Source organism: Stenella coeruleoalba (assembly GCF_951394435.1).
Source record: "Stenella coeruleoalba genome assembly, chromosome: 3".
NCBI lineage: Eukaryota > Metazoa > Chordata > Mammalia > Artiodactyla > Delphinidae > Stenella > Stenella coeruleoalba.
The window spans coordinates 154096279-154117141 of NC_137148.1; the positions used below are offsets into that span (position 1 = coordinate 154096279).

At 39.2% G+C, this 20863-nt stretch overlaps 1 protein-coding gene across 1 annotated transcript in view; it reads right to left on the minus strand.

Annotated features, from left to right (window-relative positions):
* Positions 1 to 20863, minus strand: part of UIMC1 (ubiquitin interaction motif containing 1) — a 187494-nt gene that overhangs the window by 40352 nt on the left and 126279 nt on the right. Inside the window, 4 exon segments of the mRNA XM_079917168.1 lie at positions 5876 to 6038; positions 11954 to 12054; positions 16765 to 16841; positions 19674 to 19738. Of these exon segments, the coding sequence (XP_079773294.1) occupies positions 5876 to 6038; positions 11954 to 12054; positions 16765 to 16841; positions 19674 to 19738 (406 nt within the window).

Here is a 20863-nt window from a genome sequence, read left to right on the forward strand (position 1 = left end):
TTATCTTTATGCCCCTTAGTCATTTTCACCTTGCATTACAGTTATTCATGTGTATGCCTTTTATCTATCCAATTGCACTGTAATCTCACTTTGTTTGGATCTGTATATCTTCCCACAGGTCAGTCTGTCTCCATAATCCATGTTATTTCTACTAAACCTATGCTACTTCCCAATTGTTAATACCTCAGTAGTTAGGTGTCAATAGTGATATACTTAATCCTCCTGGGTACCACAAAAGCCACATTAATACAAGTGAGAAGACTGAATGGGGTACAAATTACATTCAGGTAGGCAAATACAGATATATAAAACAGAAAAAGTCAACTCTGTCTAATTTAAGAAATTTGTTACTTAGAGATGATTGGGTCTTCTGATTTTTGCTGACTCACCCAAGTCAAGCCTATTCTAGGTCCCAGTCCTTCTCTGATAGCTCTCAGGCAAATCTCTATCAAGAGATTTGATACCTCTACCCACCTACTTACCCACCGTTATGTTTCCAAGAAATATCCATGGAGAGAAAATCCACTCCTGGCAATATCCACACCTCTGTATCTAGGCCCAAAGTGTATACAGTTAATGCCTTCAGCTTTCCTAACTCTGCTATGATCTATTTCTCACTAAACTTATTCTTAGCACTTTGACTCTAATGCCTTTCCTTGCCTTTCATCTTTCCCTTAGCTCTAGCTGGCTGGTGGCTTATCCTTTACGTATTGTATTAGCACACAGAAACACAGACTTCAAAATGACTACACAGGCAAGAAAAATATTCAATAATAACAGTAGCTACCATTTATTGAATATCTAAAACAATCTAGACACAGTGCTGGGTGCTTTATCTCTGATTCCCATGACAATCCTAATGATGTTAGACTAATTTTACAAATGAGGCACCTGATCCTCAAAGAGTAAGATAATTTGTCAAGCATTACCCAGCTGACAAGTATTACAGCTGAAATTTAAGTTCAGATCTACCTAGTTCCAAAGCCTATGTTTCTCCCACTCTATCTTATTACCAAAAATAAAACGTTGGCTGTTCTCCCAGCTTCCACCCTTGTCACCCAACAATCTATTCACACAGCAGCCAGAGTGATCCCTTGTTCAAATATTAATTCATTTTTTGCTCAAACCCCTCCAATGTTTCCTCCTCTAAAAGCTAAAGTCCTCACTAATGGCCTAAGAGCCCTATGTGATGTGTCTACCTGTCCCCTCCCCAATTACCTCTCTGGTCTCATTGTTAATCTCTCCCTCACTTACTCTACTGCAGCTGCACTGGCTTCTTTGTCATTCCCCATATACGCCAAGCCTGCTCACCTCAGGGTCTTTGAACTTACTGTTCCCTCTGCCCGTAACACTCTCCTCTCCACTCAAAATTCTCTTAACTTATTCCCTCACTTCCTTTAGGTCTCTGTTCAAATGGCACCTTCTCAATGGAAACTTCCACACCACCTATTTTAAACTGCCACCTCCTGACCTCAATACTCCCTATTCCCCTCTTCCTCTTGATTTCTTTTTTTCCTCTAAAATACTTATCAACGTGACATATTATGTGTTTACTTGTTTATTGTAATAGTATCCCACTACTAGAATATAAGCTCTCTGAGAACATGGACTCTGTATATTCTGTTCACTATATCTGGCATGTAGTAGGCATTTAATAAGTATTTACTAGATGTGTAAATGAAGACCTTTATTCTTCCTCGGTGTTTAAATGAAAATGGTCTCAAAGACATTTTCCAAAAAGCAAATGCAAAGGCAACCTGCTTTTGTTCCAGTCTAGATTACTTTAGCAAATCATCTCCCTTCAAACAATGCCTTTAAAGGACACTCCCTCTAATTTTTCCACAGTTGTGAACAGATAGTCATGTCATTGAGCAACAAACTGAGCAGACTGAGCCAACTTAACCAGAGTGTAGTATTATAATAAAATAAAACTTACAGCAAAGTTAACCAGACACATTTAATGATATGCATAATTGTTATTGTGCTGCACGGTAACTAGGCATAAATGGTAGACACTTCATGTAAATGACTCTAATTACTATTTCTTTTACACAGCCAAACAAGCATGTCTAGGATCAGATTCAGGGGAAAACAGGAAGGAGGGGAAAGCTGAAAACTTAGCTCTGGGAGGGAAGTCCTCCCTCTTATTCTATCCCCTTAGGCATTGGGCTAATGGTCTCCCAGACTGGGTTATGTGTAACTCTTTCCCCTCCATTGTGGGAAAGGCTTCCTTTTACCAAAGATTAAAATATTAGGCTGTGGGGCTTCCCTGGTGGCACAGTGGTTGAGAGTCCGCCTGCCGATGCAGGGGACATGCGTTCGTGCCCCGGTCTGGGAAGATTCCACATGCCGCAGAGTGGCTGGGCCCGTAAGCCATGGCTGCTGAGCCTGTGCGTCCGGAGCCTGTGCTCCGCAATGGGAGAGGCCACAACAGTGAGAGGCCCGCGTAACGCAAAAAAAAGGCTGTGGACGGCCCTCTGTCTTCAGTCATAAAGCTGAGAGGAACCAGAACAATCACTACTATCCCTGGCTAGGAAGATGGGGCAGGAAACTGGTGGAGAAACCAAATAAAGACAGCAAATTTACCAAAAACCCACTATATGCCAGGCACACTAGTAGGTGTTTCACATAATTCATCCAACTATCAATACTTCCCCCACCCCACGTAGAGCCCCAAGCTCTGTCTGCAGGAAAGTAGAGGAGTAAGCAGAGAGTGGGACAGTTCCAGTGAGGACTCCCTGCTCCAAACTTGTCCGTAAGGCCTAAAATGTCACATTCTCAGAAAGGGTAATTTAGGTACGCTAACACTATTAGGAAGATTAAGTGGAAGCTGTCATTTAGTGGCTGTTTCCCTTGCTTCCTATCTTATCTAACCCATAAGAGGATAAAGGACCCCCTATTTTCCTATGGGTTTGTCCAAACCTATCCAGCTCAGGCTAAGCCCACCCTTCTCTGGGGACAGCGACATGCAGGATCCCCAGGGATCAGGGATCGAACCCATGCCCTCTGCAATGGAAGCACAGAGTCTTAACCACTGGACCACCAGGGAAGTCCCTGAACTAATTTTTAAAACAAATTTCCTCATAAAAAATAAACTGTGACAGTCATTCAGGATACAGCAGACATCTTTGGATGGAGGTCTGATACATTTGGATCAGGGCTACAAGACATACAGTGCCAAGAAAATAAGGACTTCCAATTATATCAGAAAACACACTTATATCTATAATATTTTAAAGAGTCTTCAAGACCCAGAGTGTAAATCCAACTGAGCAGCATCACACAGGATCACTGACACTTGGCCTAACGGATTAAAGAGAACTTGAAAGGCTTGTCCTAAATGGATAACAATGCAAGTCTCAGTCTACTTTGCCCTCCTGACGGTGTCAGCCTCTCAACAAGTTCAATGAGAAAAACCTGGTTCTGGTGGTATAAGTCTGCATTAGGTTTCTGAGAAAACTCAGAAACAAGCCTGAATCAAGTATTTGGGGCTGTGAGTTGCTCCACCGCACCCCTGTAAGGAAGAACAAGCTTAAAAGCAAATATTATATAGCTGAAAGATGTCTGACAGAGATGAATACCAAAGCTTCCTGTTTAAGCACAAACTATCAGCGTTCAGTCTGGGAGATATCAGTAGGAGCTACTCTATACTCTTTACCTTTTGATTCTGACTGGAAGAAGGTCATCTATTCCTAGAGCTCAATGGGGATTCAGTTTCTCAAACTCATTTATTTCTGGACCTCAGTGCTGAGTGCATTGTTGACTCAGTAACTAATACCAGTTGGGTAAGGTGTTTGGCGAGATAGACAAAATAGTCTCTCCCTTCTCTGGTCACCAAAGGCCCAGCCCTAGAATTCTTTCAGTCACTGGAACTCTCCACTAAAAATCAAACTAAAGAGCTATGTCAAGGTAAAACTGCATCTAAAATCCTAGACCTACAGTGCTCTTCTATTAAAGGAGTTGACCAGATTTATGTCTTCAACTTTCATTGTATTTAAAAGACTACAATGCTATTCATAAAAACCCTTTAAAATGATGACAAAATCTTTGACCTAGTAATACCACTACTGGGAATTCCACAGATCAAAGTTCTTAAGTACTTACTATGTTGTGCTGAGCACTTAAAATATCTCCTTCCACCTCACAAAAACCAAATAAGGTCATTTCTACTGTTTGACAGACACATGAAGGGAAGCCTGGAAACTAGCACAGGCTCACAGACTAGTAATTGACAGAGGTGGGACTCAATCTCAGACTGATTGGACTCCAGAGCCCATCTTTTTTTACTATCACCCAAACTAAAAATACATCCTTAGAAAATAACCCCAAAATACAGCAATAATTTTAGGCATAAAAAGCTGTCATATAAGTATAACATGGCAACTTGAAGCATTCTAGACACACAACAATTAAATAAATGGAGGCAATCTGGATTACAGAATATTATAAGCATTAAAAATATTTTTACACATAACTTATAGTGACATGGAGAAATTTTTATGCTGTAAGTAGAAAAAAACAAAACAGAATTTTACATACAGTCAGATCTCAACTATGTAAAAAATATACCTGCACATAGAAAGATCTAAATTTACTGATAAATAAAAAAAGGCAAATTGCAGAATTACACACATGTGGCATGGTCTCATTTATGTAAATAATTCCTGACTCATTTCAAGTACTCAATAAATGTAAGCCATTATTATTATTCATACTACAATGAACAGGTACTACTTTACAATCAGAAAAATCAACAAATTTATTTAAATTTTAAGTTTAGGTACTTCCTTATTTAATTAATAAGAAGTGTATAACTTCAGAAAAATTAAATAACATGTGCCTTTCTTTCCTGGAAATCTTAATGTATAAAACACCTCACAATAATACAATTTCAGATTAAATATCTCTAAGTTATGGGAACCAAGTAGCACTGAGAAAAATGTTGCAACACTTCTAAATCATCTAAGTTATGGTTACATTCAACATGTTAGACCACAGAGTTGTGCAGATTCTATTATATTTAGAGTTTAAAGTCATAAACAGAAAGGCAAGATCAGGGGTGGTATTTCAAGGGCTGTGATGAACAAGCAGATTCTCTTGCCCAATATGTCACACTGCACGAAAACCAAGGCCTTTTGTGTACTCTTCGAGAGAGAACCAACACCTCCAGGGTGATGCAGCAGAGACATGTAGGACATTAATGGTAATTAGTGATTTTTTTTTTTTTTTTCAGTACGCAGGCCTCTCACTGCTGTGGCCTCCCCCGCTGCGGAGCAGAGGCTCCGGACGTGCAGGCTCAGCGGCCATGGCCCACGGGCCCAGCCGCTCCGTGGCCTGTGGGATCCTCCCGAACCAGGGCACGAACCCACGTCCCCTGCATCAGCAGGCGGACCCCCAACCACTGCACCACCAGGGAAGCCCGAAATTAATGATATTTTTCAGCTGTTAACTATCTTTAGGTAGAATTCACACACACACACACACACACACACACACACACACACACACACACACACACGGGATTTATTCTGAATGAAAAACGGGCAACTCTAAAACTTAGTTCCTCAAGTTCCATAGGAGTTTCAGTATTTGAATATATAAATTGAAATTCAAGGTCTATGGGATAACAATGATCTCTGGCCTGCCTATAGCAAAGAATAAGTGTGAAACATTGAAAGATGAAAGATTTTTCCCTTCCCCTTGTCCTGAGGTATGTGCAACAAAATAGTATAAAGTAATAACGAACGTGAAAAGCACTAGATAATTAGCTAGATTAAAAAAAAAAACTTTAGCATTGAAGAGGAGTTGTCTGTTGCACTGTACCGTATAGGATTACAAAACCACCACACAGTTGAAGAAAGGAATCTGGCTTTACCTGTATCTTGACCCATCAGCCCATTGCAGTACATGGCATGTCGCTCGATCTTTGTGGGTGGGAAGCCTTGGTCACATAGTGGGCAGGATACCTGGGTACTAGATGAGAAGGTAGTAGTAGGTATTTCCTTCTCAGCATCTTCCCTGTTATCAACCTGAAGAACCTGAAGAACATGACAAATGGCAATTGTACTAGCTTTACTTTATAAAGTATCTTTTCCCAAAAAGAACTGCAAGACTCCATCCTATATTCCACTTACTTTCAATGAGGTGATACCAATCAGTTTGCCAAATTCAGGACAGCAGATTGGGAGATACACTAATATAGTTAATATTTATTTATTATACTGAATAATACTTATTCAGTGCCTGCCTACTATGTGCTAAGCACTCTGTATGTGATACTCATTTAAACCTCATGATAATCTTACAAAGGTACAAATACACTCTTTTTACACTTGAGAAAAGTGTTGTCCAAAACAGTAAAGTAACTTGCCCAAAGTTACAGAATAAATAAGTGGCAGAGCTGAAATTCAAACCAAGGACTATTTGGCTCCAAAACCTGACAGCATTCCTCTCTATCACACTGCAAGGTGCTGTCCTCATTGGGTCAGTATGCTGTGTCTTCGGTGTTTCAGTTTGTATTATCAACAGCATCTTAAAGACACTTTTTCAGGGACTTCCCTGGTAGCACAGTGGTTAAGAATCTGCCTGCCAGTGCAGGGGACACGGGTTTGAGCCCTGGTCCAGGAAGATCCTACATGCCACAGAGCAACTAAGCCCGTGAGCCACAACTACTGAGCCCACATGCCACAGCTACTGAAGCCTGCACGCCTAGAGCCTGTGCTCCGCAACAAGAGAAGCCACCGCAATGAGAAGCCCGCACACCACAATGAAGAGTAGCCCCTGCTCGCCGCAACTTAGAGAAAGCCCATGCGCAGCAACTAAGACCCAATGCAGCCAAAAGTAAATAAAATAAATAAATAATTTTTTTAAAAAGAGACACTTTTTCAATCTCACAAAAGAACTGTAAAGGCAGTCAAAAGGTACAAACTCCTAACTGTAACATAAATAAGTACTAGGGCTGTAATGTACAGTGTGATAATATAATTAACACTGCTGTATGTTATATTAGAAAGCTGAGAGTAAATCCTAAAGAGTTCTCATCACAAGGAAAAAAATTTTTTCTATTTCTTTAATTTTGTATCTAAATGAGATTATGGATGTTCACTAAGCTTACTGTGAAAATCATTTGACTATGCATGTAAGTCAAATCATTATGCTGTACCCCTTAAACTTACACAGTGCTGTATGTAAATTATATCTCAATAAAACTGAAAGACAAAAAAGAATTAATTACACACATACACACACAAAGAACTGTGATCACTGTAAGTGACTTCAGATATCAAGAGTTAGGGGGAAAAAAAAAGAGCTCTAAGCAAAAGCAACACAACTAAAATAAGTTAAGAACCTAGGTCTCAGCTTATACCAGTAAAACAAAACCAATTCTTGTGTTTTACTTGTGATTTTGGGGTTGAAAGAGGAAACACAACTAAGATCCAAATATTTAAGAAGGCCTGAAGAAATCATTAAGACAATTCTGACAAAGTCATTCTTACTCCCTTCTCAGTGTTTTGTAGTCATCATTTTTCCTACAGTTCCCAGTCTCTCAGAGACAGTTTTATTTTACCTTTACAGGTCAGAGTCAAGAACTCTGCAGTGATTAATCCTATAGTATGTGTGAGCACTGCAGCACTACTGCCTAACACTTGATTCAAAGAACAGCATGTCCTATCCAATCAATGTGAAACTGTCCTGCATAGTCACTGCTTCCATTTAAGAGCAAGGAGCACCTGGGCTGTCATTATGCCTTACTATGGGAAAAAAATAAACCCTCTTCTGATACAAGAACAAAATAGGACCAAAACTGCAGTAGGTAGATAATTTAAGCTCTGAGCCAACTGGGGTGGTTTTTTTTCTTTTAGTCTCTAAGTTCAGGCCATCCCTAAAATTTACCACCTGTGAATGTAATCCAGCAGAGAGGGAAACAGGTCATCTAAATAAATACCAAGTAAAACGATTTCTACAACTGCCAGAAAACGTTGTTTTCAACACATACCTGCCTTTTACTTTAAAAGGAAGGAGAAAAAGAAAGATGAGAAAGGAACTAAGAGTGGTTGAGTTCCTATACTATGCCAGGCTTGGCCAAGCACTTTCCATAACTATCCTTCACAACAACCCAATTGGCACAGGTATCACTAGCTCCAGTATTATAGAAGAGGAGATTGAGGCTTGGAAAGGCAAAGTAACCTGCTGATCACAAAGTGAGTAACTGGACAATGTAGACTCAAACCCAGGCCTTTGTGTCATCAAAACTCTCAGTACTCCACCACGGTGTGGCAAAAACAAAAAGCACCTCTCTGCTCCACTTTGTTTCTGGAAGCTGACTCTGCCAGGTGTCATCAAAACTCTCAGTACTCCACCACGGTGTGGCAAAAACAAAAAGCACCTCTCTGCTCCACTTTGTTTCTGGAAGCTGACTCTACCAGGTATTGGGAGACTCTCTGGTTCTATTATTCTCCTCTAGTATGTGGGGCAAGTCCAATGAGTCTGGAAGTTCTAGGTGTTTTTTTATTCCAAGCTTAGTCACTGAGATTCTTATAAACCCAGGTTCCTCTGTTCACAAATTTTACAAGAAAAAGTTGTCTTGTGAATACAAAGCCATCTGAGCAGAGGGGAGAAAAATCAATATACCCTATAATTTGCAAGTAGTCTTGAGTTAATCAAAGTTAGTAGCAGTTAAGCAGTTACTTGGCATTCTGAAGTTCACTAAGCACAGAAATGTTGTATGACATGAATGTCACTGGTGCTCACACCCAGTACTACACCCCTTTGTATTCATTACGAGCTCTATAAAATGCAGAGAAGTTACCTCCAACTATTAATGTAGTATTCAAGAGGGAGGAATCAATCTACTTTTGTTTTATTGTGAATACAAGCCCACTTCCAATCACATTCATAGGCAACCCAGAAGGTTTCTGAACATTTTTATATTAACCTAAGATTTTTCCCAGCACCATTAAAAAGGTCTATTTAAATATTAGCTACAATGGAGAAGCCTCAAGAGGAAAAGATCCAAGCGAAGAAGCTCTTATAAGGACTATGTAGTTAGGGACTGGGTCTCTGCAGAGATGCTTCCACTTCTTTTAAAATACTATACATGTATTTCTCAAAAGAAGTACTTGGACACCAAATCATGATCTCTTAAAGGCTGGCCTTTACTTTCTGGCCTGAAAAGAAACCTCAAGAAATGGACCCAATGAAAATGAGAGTATGTCCTATAGTCACCAACACCCCCCACCCATCCCCCACCAGGTTTATTTGTAGCTTAGAAAACTGTTTAGATCTTTCCCCTCTTACCATAGACAGTTTACTTAACACCGTTAACTTAAAAACCAACTGACTAAATTGACTATAGTTGCACAGGTCCACTTACATACAAATGTTTTTCAACAGTAAATACTACAGTACTAAATGATCTGTGGTTGGCTGAATTCTCGGATGTGGAACCACAGATAGGGGGAAAATACAGATACCAAGGGCCCACTATAAGTTATACATGGATTTTCAACTGCATGAACAGTCGGCACCCTTCACCCCGTCATTGTTCAAGGGTCAACTGTATTTCAGTCTGAATAAAGTCTATTAACCCTTCTGAGTATAGAATATCTGAGACCCCAACTAAGGGAAACTCTCAGGCAAGATATTTCAAAAATGTTATTTCCAAAGGAATCTGACCATTGCAGAAAATCAAATCAAGAGGGACTACAGTTCCGGCAAAGGTATTCCAAATACCTCAAATACTGTCAAGCAGTTCTCTGTCATTAGTAAGCTAATATCAATGAAGAGCCACAATACATTACAAAGCAGTTCCACATGCATATTTCTACTTGTGTCAACTCCTGCTATGTGTTTTATATTCTTTATCTAATTTGATCTTCAGAGCAACCCAATAAAATAGGCTATTTTTGTCTCCATTTTATAAATGAAGAAGCATTCCTCTCCTATGTTCCCCTAATACCCTAGGCATCTCTCTAACATTACATTTGTCAGATTACATTATAATTATCTGTTTATGTGTCCTTTTGAAGGCAGGGATTATTTTTTTCTTATTTACCTTATATCTCAAGACTCTAAAACAATGACTGGCACACTATAATATCTGCCAAATAAATGAATAAAACAATTAATTAACCTGCCCAAGGTGGCGGGGCTGGGATTCAAAGCCATGTCTTCTAATTCCAATGCTCAAGGTCCTTGCACTACACCATACCACCTTCCAATAAACAAGAAATTTTAGGGCAGATGACCCGATACACAGATTCCAAGGGCAAGAGTCCATACCCATTATGATATTATCACTGTGCATACATAAAATGCCCAGATTCTATCTTTCTAATAAGTGATTTGTAACTAGTGATTGTGCAATGACTCAAAACTACAGTATCTAACTTCTTTTTTTTTTTTTTTTTGCAGTACGCGGGCCTCTCATTGTTGTGGCCTCTCCCGTTGCGGAGCACAGGCTCCGGACGTGCAGGCTCAGCGGCCATGGCTCACGGGCCCAGTTGTTCCGTGGCATGTGGGATCTTCCCAGACCGGGGCACGAACCCATGTCCCCTGCATCGGCAGGCGGACTCTCAACCACTGCGCCACCAGGGAAGCCCTCTAACTTCTTTTAATGGAAACTTCTAAGACTATTTAGAGTATCCACAGGTATCAGCAAACAGCAACACCAAAAAGAGGACATTCAATGTGCAAAAGACCATACAATTCCATCCATTTGATGTGAAGTGCTACAGACATATATAACTTCTAAATAGGGTTCATGCTCTTTGCCCCAAACAAAGAAGTTTCCTTTGCAGTCACGGACGGGTAAGAAATCAGCCTCAATTAACTAAGGGCTTGCAGGGCTTCCTATGCATGTTAGGATAACTACGTTAATAACACTCTGTTCCCCCATCCCCATTTAGAAGGTTCTGGTCCCTCCCTAGGAAAAGAACCGGAGGCCATTTTGACATTATCTAGCAGGATCTATCCTCAGTGGCTCTGATGCAGGGAGCGTCCTCATCTTTCCTAACACCACTGGCATTAGGGAATCTTGGTCTGTCAGCTGTGACAGATCAGGTTCCAGGGAACCAAACAGTGTGCATGATTCATGAAAGCAGAATTTCTACCCAGTTACCTGCAGTGCAGAAACTAGGAAGGGGATCTAACTTCCACTGTAAACACTGTTCTCAAAAAAAACCTAGAGTATAAAAAGGAATAACAGAACAAAGCTTTTTTAAATTGCTCAGGATAAAATAGTATAAACATATGTAACCAAAAATTTTATTTTCACAGAAAAACTAGTTTAATTCTCAGGCTGCTTTTCACACCAACAAATTTTAAAGATTTTGAATTTTTTAAAAGAGTTCTTGGCATTTAAGTTGTTTTGTCAGACTCAATATGAAAAAATATACACTGAATCTTAATCATAAGTATAAACTTGTGTCAATCAGCTTTATGGTTAATGTCAGATATGTGAAGTTAGGAAAGATAATAGTGCAAATAGAGATTTGCCTATTTTATCATGCTGCTATCCTGATCTTGCATTTCTGATCATGTCTCAAAATTAGGGCTGAAAGTTAGGTCGTAATATAAACGCAGTGACTTTTTCCAAGATTGTTCATCTCTGTTACTTATCAGTATATAATGGAAAATACTCCAGGACTTTGGAGACAAATCTGTTTTCAAATCCTGGTTCTACCATTATTAGCAGTTTGAATTTGAGCAAATTGAGCAAACATCCTAAACCTCCATTTCCCCATCTGTACCGGAAATAATAAAGCATATTAAAATACTGAAGAATTGGTAACTACTGTTATATTTAGAAATAGTGCTGAACTCATTTTTAAGAATCTGAGATAAAAGCCTAACCCTCTGTCACCTAAATCTTTTCATCCAAGGTCAATATTGCATCAGAGAGAGGACTACCAGTAGAAAGAAAACACTGACAAAAATTATAAGTAATATTCACCTCCTTATCTGCCATTATTCTTACTTCATCCACGGTCTCTCTGCTACCTGGAAAGTCTTCTTTTTCAAGGTCAAAAGTTTCAGGGGAACTTAGCTGTGTCTCTGTAATTTAAAAAATTAAAACTTCATTAATTTTCATTTTGTATTTTCATAGTTAAAGAAAACAAACACCTGTTTCCTTAAGCTTAGGGTATGATAATTCCGCAGTGGAAATACAGATCAAGTTTGTTTCTTCTTAAAGCTTTACTGAGGCATAATTTACATACAACAGAATTCACCAATTTTCAGTATAGAGTATGGTGAGTTTTGACAAATATTTACAATGTATACATGGTATCATTTATACCACATCACCACCACCACAATCAAGATGTAAAATATTTCTAACAACCCCAAAAGTTCTCATGTACCCCTCTGCAGTCAATCCTCCTCCTACTTGGCTCTCTGCAATGACCAACCTACTTTATGTTCCTAGAGTTCTGCCTTTTCTAGAATGTCATATAAATGAAATAACACAGTGTGTCATCTTTCATGTCTGACTTCTTTCATTTAGCATAATGTGTTTGAGAAGCATCCATGTTGTTACATATATCAGTAGTTCATTCCTTTTTACTGGTGAGTAGTATTCCATTGTATGGATATATTATAATTTGTTTATCCATTCATCAGTTAATCCATGTGGCTTCTTTCCAGCATAGTTCTGGTTTTAAAGTATATTTATTTTGACAGAAAACAAAACACTGCCGATGCTAATTCTGAGGTTAAAGGGATGATTAGAGAAGACAAAAATTGGGAGCAGAAATAAAAATACATTCTCAACAAAGATATGCCTTTCTTTAATTATTCTTTAAGCAGCATTTATTCATTCAACATTAATGCAATAAATATTTATGGAAGAAGTTCCAGGTACTGTACAGGCTACTAGCAATATGGAGATGTAAGATGAGGTCTCTCATGGTCTCATTCAGGGGTCAGCAAACTATAGCTCATGGGCCAAATAGAGCCAGTTGCCTGTTTTTGGAAATAAAGTTTTATTGGAACACAGCCACATTCATTCTTCTTTATACTGTCTATGGTTACTTTTGAGTTAAAATAGCAGAGCTGAGTAGTTTCAACAGACTGTATGGCCCACAAAGCCTAAAATATTTATTATCTAGTTTTTTATAGAAAAATTTTGCCGACTTCTGGTCTAGACACCCATCACTTGATATAACAAAAGAACACTAACAATATTTCAAAAAATGACAATAAATCTAGAAATTTATCTGAGAACACAATCCAGAAAGTTCTGTTATCCACACTATACACACTATACATCCAACTGGTATTATATATCTATGCTTCACAAATACAATGAGTGGAAAATGCTGGGCAAATAGTATACCTGAAAGGTACTGAGGTATCTTCTCAATCATCAAAGAATGATTATATACATTTCTAGTGTCAACTGTATTTTAATACATCATAATATTTTGAAAACTGGATGCACACACAGATTTTACCACCTTGTTGGAAAAAGACTTATAGTGCATAAACCTCAAAATCTTCTTTGTCAAGCCTCCCTGAGAGATATAACCAAAAAAGACATTTAGTCTGTTAGAAAATAAGAGTTGTTCACCGCTTGTACTACTGTAACAATAAAAAGTCTTTAATTAAGCTTTCTCTGGCTGAAATGTTCAACTATAGAGACAAATTAAGAGGACATTAGTTTCATAGAAGTAAATAATACTAGCATCACGCACAACATGGGCATAAGGCTCTAATCCTGCTTCTTCACTAATATGATGTTATAATTTTGAATAACAGACCCCTGGAACTGCCAGAAATATGAGACAAAACAAAATAGGTAAGATGGACATCTATACTCAATCTGTGTTTTACCCATTTAGGACAAATTTTTATACACAGCTTCTAAATTATATATTTTATTTTTTATTGACATATACTTGATTTACAATGTTTTGTTAATTTCTGCTGTACAGCAAAGTGATTCAGTTATACATACATATACATTCTTTTTTACATTCTTTTCCATTATGGTTTATCACAGGATATTGAATTTAGCTCCATGTGCCATACAATAGGACCCTGTTGTTTATCCATTCTATATATAATAGTTTGCATCTGCTAACCCAAACCTCCTGCTCAATCCCTCCCCCACCCCCTTCCCCCTTGGCAACCACAGGACTGTCCTCTATGTGTGTGTCTGTTTCTGTTTCGTAGGTAGCTTCATTTGCATCATACTTTAGATTCCACATATAAATGATATCATATAGTATTTATCTTTTTCTAACTTACTTCACTTAGTATGATAATCTCTAGTTCCATCCATGTCGCTGCAGATGGCATTACTTCATTCTTTTTTGTGGCTGAGTAGTATTCCATTGTACATATGTACCACATCTTCTTTCTCCAGTCATCTGTTGATGGACATTTAAGTTGCTTCCATGTCTTGGCTACTATGAACAGTGTTGCCATAAACACAGGAGTGCACGCATCTTTTTGAATTATAGTTTTGTCTGGATATATGCCTAAAAGTGAGATTGCTGGATCATATGGTAATTCTAATTTTTAGTTTTTTGAGGAAACTCCATACTGTTTTCCATCATGACTGCACCAACTTACATTACCAGCAACAGTGTAGGAGGATTCCCTTTTCTCCGCATCCTCTCCAGCATTTGTTATTTGTAGACTTTTTAATGATGGCCATTCTGACCAGTGTGAGATGGTACCTCATTGTAGTCTTGATTTGCATTTCTCTAATAATTAGCAATGTTGAGCATCTTTTCATGTGCCTATTGGCCATCTGTATTTCTTCTTTGGAGATATGTCTATTTAGGTCTTCTGCCCATTTTTCGATTGGGTTGTTTGTTTTCTTTGTTGTTGAGTTGTATGAGCTGTTTGTATATTTTGGAAATTAAGTCCTTGTTGGTTGTATTGTTTGCAAATATTTTCTCCCATTCCACTGGCTGTCTTTTTTGTTTGTTTATGGTTTCCTTTACTGTGCAAGAGCTTGTAAGTTTGATTAGGTCCCATTTGTTTAGTTTTGGTTTTATTTCTATTGCCTTGGGAGACTGACCTAATAAAGCATTGGTACAATTTATGTCAGAGAATGTTCCGCCTATGATCTCTTCTAGGAGTTTTATGGTATCATGTCTTATGTTTAAGTCTTTAAGCCACTAAATTAAAGGGACTGAGGAGTCTGACTCCATGGAGAAGTAGTTACACCTTCTTAGCAAAAGGAACAGTAATGTTAGGGAAACCTTTTGTGATCTCATTTAGAAGTGGTTTATATCAGCAAACAGTTGGACTTAATTAGCAGGCTAATGACAGCAAGTCACAATCACAAAAATTATCTAACCGCAATGATGAAGGGCTTACTTTTCATTAACTTTTCTCTCATTAGGGATTTCAATTGTATTTGCAGGTTCCTCCTGCAAGATCCCAGGGTGATGTCACATGCCATCATCCTAAACTTACTGGGTGACTTCCCAGCAGGATGGCATAAGTCAGCAGTCCCAGATGGAGAGGGAGTAATGCTATCCTTTCACAAAAGCAACACAGCATTCCTGACAGCTCCTGCCAAAATCATAGCAATTGGTAGAGGGGTCTCTTGGTGAGTATCATTAGGCAGCAATCTAAATAAATTTCAAATGAATTAAGAAACCACTTTCAATAAAAACAACAGTTAAACTTTAAAAGTAAGTACAGAAAGACCTTTACAATATGCTGCCAATTGTTTAAAAATAGTTACAGGACTTTCCTAGACTAATGTGTAAACTAAATGAGTCTCTGTAGAAAAAAAAAAACTTGAAAGAAACCAAAACAAGAAAACTACGAGTCTCTCTGACCCCGACAGGTTATACGCAACCTAAGGGAAAATTAGATATGACTTATGGTAACATTTGTCCAACACTTGCTGCCCAAAGAGTTTAAACATTAAGAGGAAGTTCCTTAATCTCATATGAATAAGGTTACTGATAATATATTAGGCCCCACTTTTAAGAAAAGCCAAAAATATATATAGAAGCTAAAACAAATTCCTTAGAAAGTAGTGGTTCATAATCACAAAATAATTCTTCATATTATACAATGATTCAACTCAAGAGTTCTCTTAGATAATGGATATTTTAGTTCATTTTAAATTATTTTATGTATCAAAACCTATTCATGTGCAACTTTCAATGAACATCTCTCTCATACCTTAAACAAAGTATTGATACATGTGTCTTCTCATCACCACTGTTAACAAAAAGCAAAGTATGATACTTAACCAGGTTAAGTATCTGTTCTGAGATTAAAAATAAGTCAGTGACAGAACTGTGCACAAAATTCAATTTCTGGACTCCCTACGCAATAGACCCCATGAATGGCAATGTAAAACTAACTAGTAAAAGCCTCAGGGTAAAAAACTGCTTAATGACAGGCAGATTTGAGGACAACCCACTTTGAGAACTCATAAACCAAAACATAAAGTCCTCTTGGCTCTCAATGTAGAGTTAAATGCTATTCCTAATGCTTTGCTGCCATCTCTGATGAGGCTAGTATGCAAACAAACAAACAAAAGAGCCATGTTAATTTTAAACTAAACTATCTCTGAGAAAAGGTGAGAAGCAGAGCCAATGTCCATCAAAAATGTGTGTGTGTGTGTGTGTGTGTGTATATATATGTATGAGTGTGGAGAGACACACACACAAATCAATCACACGTAAACCTCCTGAGAGTGGGTTGGAAAAGTCAGAAAAATTAAAAGGCACAAAAAGGTAGATAGCTAGGGATCAGAAACTAGTAAAATCACAGTGGGGTACTTACCAGGACACACAGTGATTTCCTCTGCAGAACTCTCTGGCATAAGGACTGAGCTTCTCTTACTGTTCAAAGCAGCAATGCTGAAAAAAGAACCAAACCCCCAGTGAATTCCCAGTAAAATAAATCAGAACATGGGGCCAAAAGCAATGGTCATTCACAAAGCCACAGGTAATCTGATACCTGCTGTCCAATACCACAAAAGCACAACAGGGAAGCAAGGAATCAGTAGTGAAAACTCCAAGCCAAAAACAGGGAAAATAAATATGCTTACAACTTTGGTTCCAGTGAAATCACTGAATGAAAAGAACCCCTTTTGAAGTCTTCACAAAGGAAGGCTGAAGGGTAAGGACTATCAGACAAAAAAATCCACTCTAATATAAGGATGTCAAAAGTGTTTTATAGCCTCCATCTCAGACTTCTGAAAGCTAGAGATTTGTAAACTCATAAGAGAAGATATGAAGATTCTTCTGACAACACAATAGCTTTCCCCTCACCTTGCAGTTAAATTTCCTCTTTATCTCAAGATATGGCTCTCCAAGCAACAAAACAAGATACAATTCCAAACTGCCCTACAACAAAAATCTGCCCAACCGGGGCTTCCCTTGTGGTGCAGTGGTTGAGAATCTGCCTGCCAATACAGGGGACAAGGGTTTGAGCCCTGGTCTGGGAAGATCCCACATGCTGTGGAGCAACTGGGCCCGTGAGCCACAACTACTGAGCCTGCGCATCTGGAGCCTGTGCTCCCGACAAGGGAGGCTGCGACAGTGAGAGGTCCGTACACCGCGATGAGAGGTGGCCCCCGCACCGTCATGAGGAGTGGCCCCCGCTTGCCACAACTAGAGAAAGCCCTCGCACAGAAACGAAGACCCAACACAGCCAAAAATAAATAAATAAATTTATTTTTTTAAAAAAATCTGCCCAATCAAGTTGAATATCTCTTCTGAGAAAAACATAATTATGACTGGCTCCCCTCATGCAACCTTCTGGTCTACCCTGCCTATTCATGGAATGCAATCTCTTCCTGACATAGGAACACATGGCTGAGAGATCTGAGCATCTGAGCTAGCCCCGTCATGCTTCACAGAGCTTTACGATTAGTCTGATCAAGTATGCAAGAGAACGCTTAAAATCACAAATCCTCGGGCTTCCCTGGTGGCGCAGTGGTTGAGAGTCTGCCTGCCGAGGCAGGGGACACGGGTTCGTGCCCCGGTCCAGGAAGATCCCCCATGCAGCGGAGCGGCTGGGCCCGTGAGCCATGGCCGCTGAGCCTGCACATCCAGAGCCTGTGCTCCGCAACGGGAGTGGCCACAACAGTGAGAGGCCTGCATACCACAGAACAAACAAACAAAAAGAACAAAAAAAAACCACACAAATCCTCACATCAACCAAGAACCACAAAGAAGAGAGAATAACCACCACTGATACATGATAAATAACTAAATCCTGATAGGAAACCACAAGTGATTTCTCCCTCTAAATAAAACACCTCAGAGCATTTGTTATAAACCTAAGCCAGAGACAGTTTATTCGGCACATAACGTTAGAGCTCTATTCAAAGGGTCCATCACAAAACAATTTGCTGACATTTATAAAATGGGCTAATCAATTTGAAGTCAAACCGCATTGCCTGCAATTCCAACTCTCTCCTGGTGACAAAGCGTATAATCATTTATTAAAACCTACATCTGCTCTGCAGAAGGCTCACCACAACAAAGCAGAGTGGCCTGCAGGAAGCAGAAGGCCTACTCTGGTTAAAACCACTTCCAAAACTGTCTTAACAGCAAGAGAATCAAACCACAGCCATATTCTTTAGCTCAGGAAGAAATACCTAGTACTATCAACTTAACCAAAAGCCTAAGAACACCAACTAAATTACAAAGTGACAAATGGCAATTGGGTCTCAACTTCTGTTTGGGAGATGAAGGTCAGTTAACACAAAATTAAGCTCTTGAGTAATCCTCAAAGGTCAACTACCAATAAAAGGGATAAGTAATTGGAAGCCTGATCTAGTCAATAAGTGTAGTTTGTAACCAATCAACCTCTACATATTATTAAAGTGAGAAGATTTAAGAAGGTAACCCCATCAATCAAACCATCAAGAATAACTGAGGAGGTAATACAAATACAACCATTTAAGGAAAGATGAGACAAAATCAGATTAAAAGTGGCACAGGACAGGGAGTGAGGGTGATACAGGTTCTGTGTGGCCTGAAAAATATAAAAGCTTCAAAGAGAATGCAAATCTTAAGAGCAGACTTAAAAGATGTGTATGGTTTAGATATGCAGATAAAATAAGCATAAGCAGAGGGAACAAAGGGAGAAAGGACTAGAAGGACCATGAAGAAATCAGTCTAGAGCCCTTCTTATTGGCATAGGAAGCTAGTATAGTTAGTTAAGAGAGTAGCAGGATGGAGCTTCCCTGGTGGCGCAGTGGTTGAGAGTCCGCCTGCCGATGCAGGGGACACAGGTTCATGCCCCGGTCCGGGAAGATCCCACATGCCGCAGAGTGGCTGGGCCCGTGAGCCATGGCCGCTGGGCCTGCACGTCCGGAGGCTGTGCTCCGCAACGGGAGAGGCCACAGCAGTGAGAGGCCCATGTACCGCAAAAAAAAAAAAGAGAGAGAGAGTAACAGGATGTAACCACTTTTCAGGAATAGTACAGATGGAATTTGTGCCAAGACGGTTGGATTAGACAAGTAAACCTCTAAGATCTCTTCCACCCTAATATTCTAGACTTCTATAAGATGCATATTTGAGAACTGGGAGATAATGATTTCTCCTAGGCTGTGTGTATAAAAGAGCCAAAAGGTCCCTGGGAAAGCTGTTCCAATACAGTGTCACTTATGTGGTTCATCTCTTTTATTCTGGTACTATCAGAGGAGAATTCAGACCCATAATGACATATAATTTTACCTCTGTGGGGCAGGTACAGAACTTCCTTCTGCAGAAGTTTCTTCAACGAACAGCCCTTGGGAAGACTGCAAAGAAATATGTAACATCCTAAATATATAGGCACAGATGAACTGGTTTCTCTTCCTTTAAAAAAAAATTTAATTGTTCAACATTATCACTCAGCAATTAGTAATAAGAATAAAACATTTTACAAAAGTCAGTGAGTTTAAATAAAAAGAACATATCCTGTGGAGTCAGAACACTGGAATTTAAATCATGGGTGAATCAGCTGTTAACTTTGTAATCTTGGGTAAGTCACATCTGAATCTGCTTCCTCATCTTAAAATAGTATTAACAATTGCCTCACAGACTGTTATTGTGAGAATTAAACAAGATAATATATATGATGCACTGTGTAAAATGCAAGATGTATAAATATTAATTGGTGAGTCAAATGAATTATGATTTCAGAAAAGCAATTATGAAGCTTTTGTTGTGGAAGGAAGAGATACAGAGAAAAGTTCAGTTCTCAGTGGAAAGAAGTCTCTCTTGCAAGAGAGAGAGCCATAACATAGGCTATCCAAAAGAAAGGGTTATAAAGATTCCTTTTGCTAAAAATCTGCCACTATGGTTTTAATATGTGGCCACAAGGATATCTTTTAAGAAACGTAATAAATAGGGACTGGCTAAGAAAAAAAATCATTTTCTTTGATTAATAGTAGAGTTGGGGGCTTCCCTAGTGGCGCAGTGGTTGAGAGTCCGCCTGCCGATGTAGGGGACACGGGTTCGTGTCCCGGTCTGGGAAGATCCCACATGCCGCGGAGTGGCTAGGCCCGTGAGCCATGGCTGCTGAGCCTGCGTGTCCGGAGCCTGTGCTCCGCAACGGGAGAGGCCACAACAGTGAGAGGCCCGTGTACCGCAAAAAAAAAAAAAAAAATAGTAGAGTTGGTGCAAATGTTAACTCATTAAATGTAGGTGCACAGCAGAGTGTGGAAAAAGTAGCTACTGCTGCCTTACGGGTACTTCTGAGGAAGTGCCTGGGCTGTGAGGCTTATTCCAATAGATGTAAAGCTACTGGCTGAAATTTTCAGGGTCTCCTAACAGGATATAAATAACCTAAACGAGTTAGGCACCTCTATACCACTCAGGTAAATGATGAAATATACTAAAAACAGGAATAGCCTAGATGAGCCTTCAGTCAAAGGGAAGAT